Genomic DNA, 12,805 nt, shown 5'->3' with positions numbered 1-12,805 from the left:
TCAATATGTAGATCTTGTCTTTCATAAAGGCAGAGGTCAGGGATCCTGGGCTTTAAAATGTTGGTGACGACTGATCTATAGGATCAGATTTGCTAATTTTTTCACAGTGGATGATAAAACAAACTGAATAATAATAATAATAATAATAATAAGCAAAAGATTTATATTTTAAAGTCTTAACGTTTTGGCATGTGGCGGTGAATTTGCTTGGGCTAAAACCATTTACATTATACATTTACATTGACATTTTCATTGCAAAACTGTCTGATGCCTTTATTGGCACAAACATTATCAAATGTACCTTTAAGTAAAGTATTTATTTGTACCTAAAGTTTTACGGTTACTACTTTTCAGAGCTGAGGATCCAAAGCACATGAGTAATCAGTTTGAGTTTCTCTTTCCCAGAGAATATTTGCATGGCAAGATCTGAATGACACATACTGACAGTCAGATATTCAACTGAAACTGGGTTCATTCATGCTTGAAAGGCGGTTAACCAATGCTGATATTGCGAATCTTACGCCATAGTTTTTAAACCTGTTGTAGAGCTGTAATTGGGCCTTAAAAGTTAGGCCCGACAGGACCCGAGCCCGACAGGTTTCGGCCCGAGCCCGACAAGTACATACATTTTGATTGGCAGCTTTTCTAAAGCCCGCACCCGTTTACAGCCCGACATTATTCAAATGTGCACACACACACAGCTCTTTTGCCTTTCGTCAAGAATGAGTCATTTATACATGTTTTAACATAATTTATACATGACTAATGTAGACTAGACCACTTGGAAGTTGGAATAAAGAAATAAAATAAGTCCTCTGTGACATCGTAATATCTCAGCATTCTAGACATAGGCTAATTTAACCTATAAATAGACCAACGCACCAATAAAAACGTGTCATTTTTAACAAATTAAATTAAGATGGGTATTTGGCAATAACGAAATTAAGATAATGGCTCCGCCGGATTTGCTTTGCACTAGCAGATGATATTTAATAAAAGAATAATGCCAACATTAGCGTAAATACTCTGTCCACATTATGCATTTAAGACTCAATGAATATTTAGTTATCATTTGAAAAACTTTTACTCACAGAGATTAGGCTAAGCCTACATGTTTTTGTGGAGGAAAATGATTGAATCCACTGTAGATGTCTTCAGTGCATTCTTGCGCTCACTGATGGTGACCAAAACGTAATCACCAGAGGCAAGCCTCCATTACACCTACTCAGCATTCATTTTCGCATCTTTCTCGCACTAATCGAAACATCACATGACCGCTTGTTTACCTCGCAAACCAGAGCGCAAGCCCGAGCCCGCATAAGATGATATAAATTAAGCCCGAACCCGTCGGGTCCCATCGGGTCCCGTCGGGTTCGGGCAAAGATCTTCAGCTCTAACCTGTTGCACCTTAAAAGAGAAGTTAACTGCAAACATTTCAATTTTAAAAACACCCCACACTATTTAGCTATATAATGTTAGCAATACTCTAGACCAGGGGTGTCAAACTAAATTGCTGGAGGGCCGGAGCCCTGCAGAGTTTTGTTCCAACCCTGCTCCAACACACATATCATGTGGTTTTCAAATAAGCCTGAAGGACTTGATCAGTTGGAACAGGTGTATTTAAGTAGTTCAATCTAAAGTCTCCAGGGCTCCGCCCCTCCAGGAATTGAGTTTGACACCCCTGCTCTAGACAGTAGTCCCTCTAGTGGTGACATTTTAAAGCATTTTACCCTCTAATGACACAGTCCAATTACAAACACGAAAAAGATGTTAGCCACCAATACTGAAAGTTTGTTGCTGTTGTAAAAGCAACGCCGCAACGGTGACCTACCTCGCGCAACGAGGGATCACTGGCGAGGCTGTCGAGGTTGACGGAGCCCTCGTAGGTCAGGTAGTGAAAGACATTGAGGGTGCGTGCCGCCTCGGGCCCACGTTGCTTGTAACCAAAAATAAGGTCAATCCACTGGTGCAGCTGACACGACACAAACTCGCTTTCTAGGGCCTGTCAAAGAGAGCAGGGCAATTAGAGGTGAAAGGTACAGATATACAACATGGACACAGACACACACAGGCGTACAGATGCGAACACACATGCACAGATATACATACACTCGGGCCGATGCTTCTCGATTTAAAAGAATGCAATAGCTTGAGATAGTCATAAGAGTCCGAAAGGTAAATAAATAACTTTAAACATTTTTCATTCAATAAAATATGATAGACACAATCCAACAATATACAGCACAGAGACCCTAAAAATATTTGGACACTGATTGCTGTTAGATAAAATAAATATACAATAACAATAAAGTACTGATCAAAAGTTGGTTGTCTGTATTTTTTCTAATGTTTCTGAAAAGAGTTTCTTATGCTCACCAAGGCTGCATTTATTTGTTAAAAAAATAAAGTAAAACAGTAATACTGTGAAGTATTATTCGAATTTAAATCAATGTTTCTTGTTATTAACAATGTTTAAAACAATTTTACTGAATAATATGTTCATGGAAAAAGTAACAATTAGTTTTCAGGATTCTTTGATGAAGAGAAAGTTCAAAAGAACAGCATTTATTTGAAAAATATATCGTTTGTTACATAAACATCCAATTTAAAGTGTCCTTGCTGAATAAAATTATTCATTTCTTAATGAATAAAAAAAATGTGTATATTATATTCATTTTGTTGTTTTTTGTCATTTTTATTATTATTTTTTTTTTAATATGTCCACATAGTTGTTCTACATTTTATATAGTTATTTAATATTTAATAGTTAATAGTAATAAGTTTATATTTTATAGTTAATTTTTATTTTTATGTTTATTTTATGTTTATTTTTATATAGAAAGTTTATACTATTTGGTATATATTTTTGTATATTATTTATATATTATGCTTTCATTTTATTTAAAGTAATGAAATATTATTTTATTCTTATGGTTTCAGTTTAGTTTTAGTTAACCATTGTTTTGACCATTGTATATATATATACTGTATTACACACACACAAACACACCACAGTGTTTTATTCCTCTAAAGTTTCTTGAAAACAATAATATTCCAATACAGGCCTGGATACTGCTGTTAATCCTTACAGATGCAAAGAAGTGCTGTATTATACATATAAAAAACTGTCATACTGAGATAACAAAGGGGTGGGGGTAAGAAAGGGGTAAAAATAAAGAATGAACAAATAACACAGAATGGCACACAAATAAACATTTTTCCCCTCTCACACTACCACACTACCACAACCAGGGCACTGCTGTTGGAATTTACACACTCAATCTCACATCAGAAATAAAAGCTATTACCAACAGAGCAAGCCGGGGAGCGCAGGGGCTGAGTTCCCCACAGGGCATGTCATTACAATCGAAAGTGACACATGCAAAGATGGGAACACTAAGTGAAAGAAAGAGAGGAAGAAATGGCATGAGGGGAAGAGATCACAAAGACATGGAGAGAAAGAGGGGATTAAATGAGAAGGAGAGAAAGAGCAGCAGAGAGAGAGTAAAAATAAAGGACAAGATCTAAAGACAAAATCGAGCCGTAGTCTGTTTAAAAATTGATTTGCTATTCAACTAACCTAAAATACTTCTAGTCATTGCAACAAACCAATTACTACTAGTCATTGCAACTACTAGTAAAAAAAAACTACCATAAAATGAAATTAATATTTACTGAAAGTGGATATTTGGGGTGCTATTTCTGCATGTTCAGTATACGGATTAAAGAGACCCAAATATCACATTTCTTCCTGCAGTGGCTCAAAAAGGAAGATATTTTACTGTCCTGCAAATATGGCAAGAGAAATATTTAAACATGGTTTGTCAATAATGTCAACACATGATTGACGTCAGTGAAATCAAATGAGATCAACCAAGTAAGATTTGAGAGCTACAACAGAAGTAATGTTTTCAGCAAATACTGACTTAAATTTCAATCTGTTCCTCATAAAAATGTATCCTATGACTTCAGAAGACTTGACATATAGCACACCGGATGTGCGGGCCAATATTATGGTACTTTAATGCTGCTTTTCTGGTCCCAATTTGAGAAGATTTACTAATATGCAAAGAAATTAATCATTTATTTGTCTTGTGAATTATTTTCGTGAACTGTTTACATGAAAAAGCTAGCTAAAATGAATCATAATTCTTATTCAGAACCAGTGAGATGTTTGATGAACGACAGAATGAATGATTCTTCGGTTCTTTTTAGTGAATTTTTTAATTGAAATTGTTAAGAGGAATATAATTATGGAAAAATGCACCAGGACTTTTCTAATAAACTTATTGTTCTGTTCCATAGAATAATGTCAAATGGGTTTAAGCTTATTATGTCTTATTTACACCAGCTTTTGTAAAAAATATGAAGACGCTGTATTTTGGGTGACAAAAAATTGAGTTTTACCAGAAAGAGGAAACTAAAGTGTGAGCCCTGAATGCATTTTGCCCCATTCAAGGCTCATGTAAAATAGTTTGATATGTCTGAGGTGTTTTGACATTCTCAAGCCCTTTCTTAAGAAGATCTTGCTTTAACAGACAGCTACTTGTGTGATCTTTGGATATGTGCATGTGTGTCCCAATAACTGAATGTGTTAAACCCAAAAAAAAAAGAAAGAAAGACAGAAAAAGAGGCCTGGAGGAAAGGTCACCTCCACAAGACACACACGCCCCAGCACTGTCACTAGATCTGAAAAGGTCAAGTGTGTTTCCTGTAGTGCACACACACACACACACACGCACTTTTTCCTCAGGCAGCATAGGCCACAACACATCTTCAATAGATTGAAAAGGCAGAAGTGTTGATACACAATCATTAAATGCACAAATACGCAAATTACACATCTTGCAGCATATACAATTCCCATTTGTCCCAGCGGTTCTTTTTTTTTAATGAGTATATGTGTAAGATAGGGCCATTATAAGAGGCAGAACACAATTTCAAGCCCAGTCTACAGGGATTGGTGGACACACACACACACACATCCATCCTGCCTGCTACGAGCCAAATCAAGATTGATGAAGCCAGTATTAGGGTAACATTATAAGGGACAGCGGCCGGGCCTGTCCTCAGTGACATCATTCAGGTCAGCGGTAGATTACATTAGTATTGAGCAGTGCACTACATTACGACCTTCACTGTGGAAAAGCAGCAAGCAGAGGCCTGCAGAGGACCAGGATGCTGTTTCATTTGAACGAATGAGTGTGATCTCAAGGGAACAGACAGAAGGAAATGGATTACAGATTAAATACTGAATTTAAGATCGCAGATTCGGTTCAGACTTTAAATCAGTTAATGTGATATAGTCAGCAGAGCAATATGACATTAGTAGGCCTACATGAAACAATACTTCACCCACATTTTCTGAATCAATACATAATGAATAAGTTTATTTGCATGAAGGTCTTATCGTATATATTCAAAAATGTATCACAGTTTTCACAAAAATATAAAGCAGTTCAACTGTTTTTAACCATAAGGTTAATTGGAACAAGAATCCCAATCTACTATTGTCAAATAGTACTATTGTCTTGGGTTCTGAGACGAGAGAGGCTCACTAAGGTCTACTATGGTGTCTACAAAGTGTCCTTGTGAATGACAGAATCCTGTATGTGCGATTCTGTTCAGGCCTAGACATTAGCCATGTGATGTTGTGGTTAGGTGGCGAGTTTGACTTACCATCCTGTTGATCCTGACAAAGTCCTCTGGTTTCTTTGCCCAGGCTGGTAGTTCTACATCACAAACAGGGACACCGTCATCCCTGTCACCCAGACAGTAGCCATTACTGTTCACAAACATCTCAGGCAGGTAGTAGAACTCAGGGATCAACTCCTATGAGGTGCCGAGGAAGAGGACAGGAGGGAGAGAACAAGCAAGAGAAGCTCAAATCAAATCCAAACATTTCCAAAACCGATTCAGCAATATTGTATAGGGATACAAGGAACAGGGGATTTAAATGCACATGCAAAAATACCAATGCTTTCAACACTGCATGTTTTGTAGTTCAATTAATCAAAATGTTGGCAATGTTTCAGGCGGCCATGGAAAGCGACCTCAGGAGACCAGTGAAGGACCATCAGAGTACATTTAAAAACACTCGGAGAGTGTGGGAATGTGGTAAACGCACAGAGAAGGGGGAGGGTGAAAATACAAAGGAAACGCGAGAGATGACAGAGAACTTTATTAATGTTTGAAGTGAGCTGATGGATGGATCTGCTGTATTTGTTGAAGTATGTGAAGCAGGTTTGGTTTTGTTCTGCCCAGAGGCTAAATTGGGATTTTAGTTGAGTAACCATGATTTGAAATGACAGAGGGTAGCATAATGCTTAAATGTGATAAACTTCAAATATTTTAAAAAAATTATTACACTCATTAAATGGTGGAAAATATGCTTTGATACAAAAACCAAAACTGGACTGGAACGCCTAACAATTTCTTGTCGCAATATCATTATGGATTCTTACGGCCCATTTTAACCCCTAGTTTTGCTTTTAGAAGTTTAAATACACAAATACCATAAAAGTTTTTATCATTCTACTGATCTGAAAGCATTATACATTTTTTGCTTAATTTTTGACACACTTCCCTGACCCTGATAGTCTCTGAAAGCTAATCATCCCCAATCCTTCTCTGTTCTCACTGCCCTATCAGTGCAAATTACCCATAATTCCTTGTAAGAGGACATGCCTCTGTACATTGGGGCATGTGCACACAAGGAATGTGACCTCCTCCCTGTTTAGTGTCACTCAAAAGCTCTTGCCTTTGAAGAACCTTTAAAACCATTTAGAATCATTTAAGGACTCATTCTGCCTGCACACATCTAAAGCTGGCAGGTTGAATGTTTTCTCCCCAATGCTGATTCAAGTGACTTTTTTACAGCGTCTGTTGAAATGAGCTGTTTAACTAAATCTCCTTGGTGCTTATAAGAGTTCTTTAAAGCACCATAAAACAGAGGGCTTTCACATGCTGGGTCACAAGTAACAGTATGCCTACAATAAAACACAGCGTTTTTACTGTAGGGTCAGTATTTAAAAACTCTCTTTAATGACCACTAAGTCCCAATCCTTTAGAATGCCAATTAATCCCAATTATTATTAATATTTATTATCATATCAATCTATTATGATCAGTTTTAGAGCAGTAATAATTCTAATATTAGATACATTTTGCTGTTCTAAAATTTAATAATGCATCCATCCATCATCTTCCGCTTATCTGGGGCCGGGTCACAGGGGCAACAGTCTAAGCAGAGACGCCCAGACTTCCCTCTCCCTAGCCACTTCCTCCAGCTCTTCCGGGGGAACCCCGAGGCGTTTCCAGGCCAGCCGGGAGACATAGTCCCTCCAGCGTGTCCTAGGTCTTCCCCGGGGCCTCCTCCCGGTTATTTATTATTATAAATTTAATAATTATAAACAAAAAATTTGATTTACAAAACACAAGACATCCAGAAGGGCCAGAAGATATTTAAATATATATAACAAATAAAATCTATAGAAAAAATATATCAATACCGGCATCTTATTCTAGATGGATGGGAAATATAAAGTAGCTGGAGTAGCTCTGCATTACACCCAAAATAGAAATAAGAAATTGTTCACCTAAAATTGCATTGAATCCAGTGTAGGTTATCCACTATTGATTATGAGCATGTGACGAGTGGGGCGGGGCCTAGAGACGTGGGAACAGGAGCGAGGCCGGTGGAGTGATTGGAAATGAGCGACACCTGCTCGACCCACCGGTCTCGAGTCCCACAGAGAAGATGGAGGGATATAAAACCGGAACGACGACAGTGAAGGACGAGAGAGGACCAGGCCTGGGCTTTAGTTGTGTTTGGTTTTTATTTGTGCGCGTCAGTCGTCCGTGAGGGGCTGACAAACCTATCACACTCAGACTCTTCAGCTTTACATCGCTTGCCCTAATGACACCCTCCTGGAGAGCTGTCACCTGGCACGACTGCCTCATCCCACTCCGTCAGACAGAGCACCACCAACAGATTATTGAGAGACTGGTGACGATCGGAGAAAAAGTGACTCTTTTGCTCTTAGCAGGAGGCCAGAGTGCTCTGCTGATCACTAGCTGGATGTTTTGACAATACATAAAAGCAAATTCTTATACCTTGACAATGATAAAACATTGTCAAATTGGCATGAAATATCTAACTAAAATATCTATAGACAGATATGTACATAAACACATTTTTATAAATGAAATAGATCAATGATACAGTATAATGACCTTTATAAGACAAGGCCAGTGCTGAGGCAGTAGTCTAAAAAGACTAAATGGCCAGTGAACTTTGATTTGCTCTTTTAATGTTGTTATTTAGCTGTTTCCTGCTACATGGGATCATTACAGAGAGAATTGTGGGTAATGAATATGTTCAGGATGAAGTGATGCAGACTGAACTGAAGGCCACTGAGACAGAAATAAAAAGAACAAGGGTAAAAAAGAAAAAAGAGAGTGTGTGTTTGTGTGTGTGCACAAAAACACACACACACACACCCCCCCCCCCCCCCACACACACACACACATATATATTAATCTTAATTAACTGACTGGATATGTATGTGTGTATATATATGTGTGTGTGTATGTGTGTTTGTTTTCAATATACACTCACCTAAAGGATTATTAGGAACACCTGTTCAATTCTCATCAATGCAATTATCTAATCAACCAATCACATGGCAGTTGTTTCAATGCATTTAGGGGTGTGGTCCTGGTCAAGACAATCCCCTGAACTCCAAACTGATTGTCAGAATGGGAAAGAAAGGTGATTTAAGCAATTTTGAGCGTGGCATGGTTGTTGGTGCCAGACGGGCCGGTCTGAGTATTTCACAATCTGCTCAGTTACTGGGATTTTCATGCACAACCATTTCTAGGGTTTACAAAGAATGGTGTGAAAAGGGAAAAACGTCCAGTATGCGGTAGTCCTGTGGCCGAAAATGCCTTGTTGATGGTAGAGGTCAGAGGAGAATGGGCCGACTGATTCAAGCTGATAGAAGAGCAACTTTGACTGATATAACCACTCGTTACAACCGAGGTATGCAGCAAAGCATTTGTGAAGCCACAACATGCACAACCTTGAGGCGGATGGGCTGCAACAGCAGAAGACCCCACCGGGTACCACTCATCTCCACTACAAATAGGAAAAAGAGGCTACAATTTGCACGAGCTCACCACAATTGAACAGTTGAAGACTGGAAAAATGTTGCCTGGTCTGATGAGTCTCGATTTTTGTTGAGACACTCAGATGGTAGAGTCAGAATTTTGGCGTAAACATGGATCCATCATGCCTTGTTACCACTGTGCAGGCTGGTGGTGGTGGTGTAATGGTGTGGGGGATGATTTCTTGGCACACTTTAGGCCCTTTAGTGCCAATTGGGCATCGTTTAAATGCCAAGGCCTACCTGAGCATTGTTTCTGACCATGTCCATCCCTTTATGACTACAGTGTACCCATCCTCTGATGGCTACTTCCAGCAGGATAATGCACCATGTCACAAAGCTTGAATCATTTCAAATTTCTTTCTTGAACATGACAATGTGTTCACTGTACTAAAATGGCCCCCACAGTCACCAGATCTCAACCCAATAGAGCATCTTTGGGATGTGGTGGAATGGGAGCTTCGTGCCCTGGATGTGCATCCCACAAATCTCCATCAACTGCAAGATGCTATACTATCAATATGGGCCAACATTTCTAAAGAATGCTTTCAGCACCTTGTTGAATCAATGCCACGTAGAATTAAGGCAGTTCTGAAGGCGAAAGGGGGTCAAACACAGTATTAGTATGGTGTTCCTAATAAACCTTTAGGTGAGTGTATATAGTAATACAGGTAATTCAGTACAAAGGTAGTTTTTTATGATGAAAATCATGCTGCTCATACATAATAAAAAACAACTCCTGCTCCACAGTAAAAAATACAAAAATCAAAATTGTTTTGTCCTAACAGATTGGTGACCATTAAATATGTTTAACATGATCCACACAGACACCGTAGTGGTCCGAGAGGCTGTATTTGCTAACATATCTAGCGTTTTCCTGTACAGCCATTCACTTGACTGCACCTCATGTTGTTGGATGCTGTTTCCCAGCCCGGGGTAGTAAAAAGCCCTGCCTTTACATAAAAGACTACATTTTAAATAGCTTTTGTCATTAATGCTTTATTAATTGCCTGGGGCGAAGCAAACCCATCACCGAGTGTGCTGGAAAAGTATGACACTTTTAGGTCAGCTAGAGTGCGCTTGCTGAGCCACAGCGCGGGGCAATGGGGAACAACCATAACATTGATGATGTGATGCCTCTCTGAAATATGTGCATGTTGAAAGATGTTTTACTTTTAATGTTTATGAAGAAAAAAATTTAATTTCACGAAAAATGCACTTATAAATGGAAAAAGGACAGCGTGATGCAGCTTGGAAGCTAAAGGAACTAAATGTTGTTGCAAATCAAAACAATGCAATACCATTTGTTTTTTGGGAACTGGATGATTCCAGTATTGGTTGACTGATTAGACTGAAAAGAGAAAAGAAAAAAGAGAAAAAAAAAAAAATCTTCGAGAAACTGTTTATTCAGTTCCTCACAGTTGCAGCTACTAATGTTGCACCCACATCATCATAACAGTCAGGCACTAATGACTACTTTCTAAGCCTGTTTAGATATTACAATGTGCAAAAACTGATATCTAAATACCTTCACATCTGCAGTATCACGTTGACAGTGCCTCCATGAGCGGGCGATACCAGAGAAAGTGTGGTTTGGGTGATCAAACTTGTTGCCGTTGGCGTTTAGGAAGAATGTGGTGAAAGGCTCCTGCAATTGAACAGACACAAAACAACACTATCACTTTTATTGACCCAAATAAGCTCAAAAACATCTTTCATAATGTGGGAAAACAACTGTAGAGGTATCACATGATTCTGACTGCTAATTAGGCGCTTGTTTAGACTTTTTTTTTTTTGCAAAGCACTAATGCTATTCAGTGGCTAAACATCTGTAGAATAAAAAAGTAAATTCATCTACATTCATTTCTATGGTAATTGGATTCAATCTCATGATGGAGACCTTCTCCATTGCTCTGGGAAACGTTCTGTTTGCAAAAACATCTCAATGTAGGGACTCATCTGTCAGATTATGAAGAGTTTGTGGATGGTTTTTTTGTCCTCTCATTTTCTGTAACAGTGCCCAAGGCGGAGTTAATTATAAGGCCTGTTGGCTGAGGAGCTCAGCTTCGGCTCTAATTGGCAGATTCAGGGTCATCAGTCTGGGCTGACAGTACGAGGAGTTGACATGGAGATGCTGGATCAGCCAGAGGAAAAGATGATGGTGTCTACAGTCTCAAGTCAAGCCCGGTGTGAGAGCTGCCAAGGGGAACTTTCCAAATCATCATCACCAACGCAACAGCCTGCCTCGGAAGAGCCAATTACTAAGTTTTCATTAGGTGCTTTATTTTTTTCTCTCGCAAGATGGATAAACAGATTCCTCATTAAAAGAGGTGTGATTATAAAACAATCTTTTAGAATTAATAAAACAAGCTATTCATCATAAAATCTGATCCCAAAACAAGTATGCACATCTCATCAAAACACTCCGCACGACTGATTTGAGCTCTGGTATAAAATGTTCATACAGGGAAAATGTGACAAAACAACAGTAGACTAGTAAAACATAGTCATATGATGTAACAAATGTGGAAAAACTGAAAGTATCAGGAGATACTCCAACCCAATCTCCTCTCAACCTTAGGAACAACTTCATTTTCTCTTCTGATCTGGTTTTTTTTTTTTTTTTGTACCAGTCCATTTGTCCCAGATCAGCACTTGGAGACTCGGGGCAAGTGAGGACGTTAGCAGGAGACAATGATGGACATGTTTCCCAGCGCTCCACGTTCTGTCTGAGAGGCATAAAGCTGTCACATACCAGCCTGTAAATCACTATGCAAAGGTTTTTGACTTCTTTGTCACATATGCCTGTTTACCAGCCTGTGAAATCCACTCACCAGCTCTCTGTAGCAGAACATCAAGCTAGCGGATTGAGATGTATGGGTTGATTCACATGCGCGGTGAAAGGATGCACTAACGTGTGCTTTGACTGACGGTGATTTGATCCACTAACTGGGATCGGGGGATATCGTATTGGAATGTTTTATGTATACGCAGACTCTTGACAGCATCATTTCCGAAGTACAACAATGATACATTTTGAAGAATATTACAGTTTTGCATAGATTTGCCATGGTATCATGTAAATATGAAAGAACGAATGTAATACAAATCTTCAATAAAAAGGGCTATTTGCATAATAATCATTGGAATATTCATGAAGGGGTGATGTAATTACACTTCCTCTCGTCAAAAACTGACTTACATCATATAATTTACCATTCACAGAGGACATAATATGAGCCAGAAGCAGCCCAGCTCGGTTAACTATCCTGTAAAACTAGGTACTTTCCAGATGTTGAAGGCATCAAATTCCTTGCATCCATCCGATCAACTAGACTTACGATTCGGACAAGCCAGTGGAGGGTGGAGGCTGCAGTGGAATAGTGGGTTGTGTAGTGGCAGGGTGGAGTTTCCTCATCCCATGATTCATAGCGATCGGCGTAGAATACAGCACGCTTTGGGTTCAGCGCTCCGATTGGCTGAGGAAACACACATATGGAAAAAAATCGGTTTGTCCATCTTGACATGCATTTAACAGGACAAGATAGATTTTTATTCTGTGCAGTCATTTAAGCAATATCAAGCACATTTCCATTTTTCAAAATCTATGGATTGATTTTAGTTGCATTTTAACCGCA

The 12,805-nt window shown here is 38.8% G+C and overlaps 1 protein-coding gene across 1 annotated transcript in view; it reads right to left on the bottom strand.

Annotated features, from left to right (window-relative positions):
* nbeab (neurobeachin b) overlaps positions 1 to 12,805 on the bottom strand; it is a 257,230-nt gene that overhangs the window by 19,417 nt on the left and 225,008 nt on the right. Inside the window, exons 44-47 of the mRNA XM_059534202.1 lie at positions 12,509 to 12,646; positions 10,696 to 10,815; positions 5,680 to 5,832; positions 1,832 to 2,002 (exon numbers count right to left, since the gene is read on the bottom strand). Coding sequence (XP_059390185.1) covers positions 1,832 to 2,002; positions 5,680 to 5,832; positions 10,696 to 10,815; positions 12,509 to 12,646 — 582 coding nt within the window. The remainder of the gene's footprint in view (positions 1 to 1,831; positions 2,003 to 5,679; positions 5,833 to 10,695; positions 10,816 to 12,508; positions 12,647 to 12,805) is intronic.

This window comes from Carassius carassius, chromosome 41, assembly GCF_963082965.1.
Source record: "Carassius carassius chromosome 41, fCarCar2.1, whole genome shotgun sequence".
Taxonomy (NCBI): Eukaryota; Metazoa; Chordata; class Actinopteri; order Cypriniformes; family Cyprinidae; genus Carassius; species Carassius carassius.
Note: the sequence above shows the minus strand (reverse complement) of the source record. Positions and strands in the feature narration are given on the sequence as shown.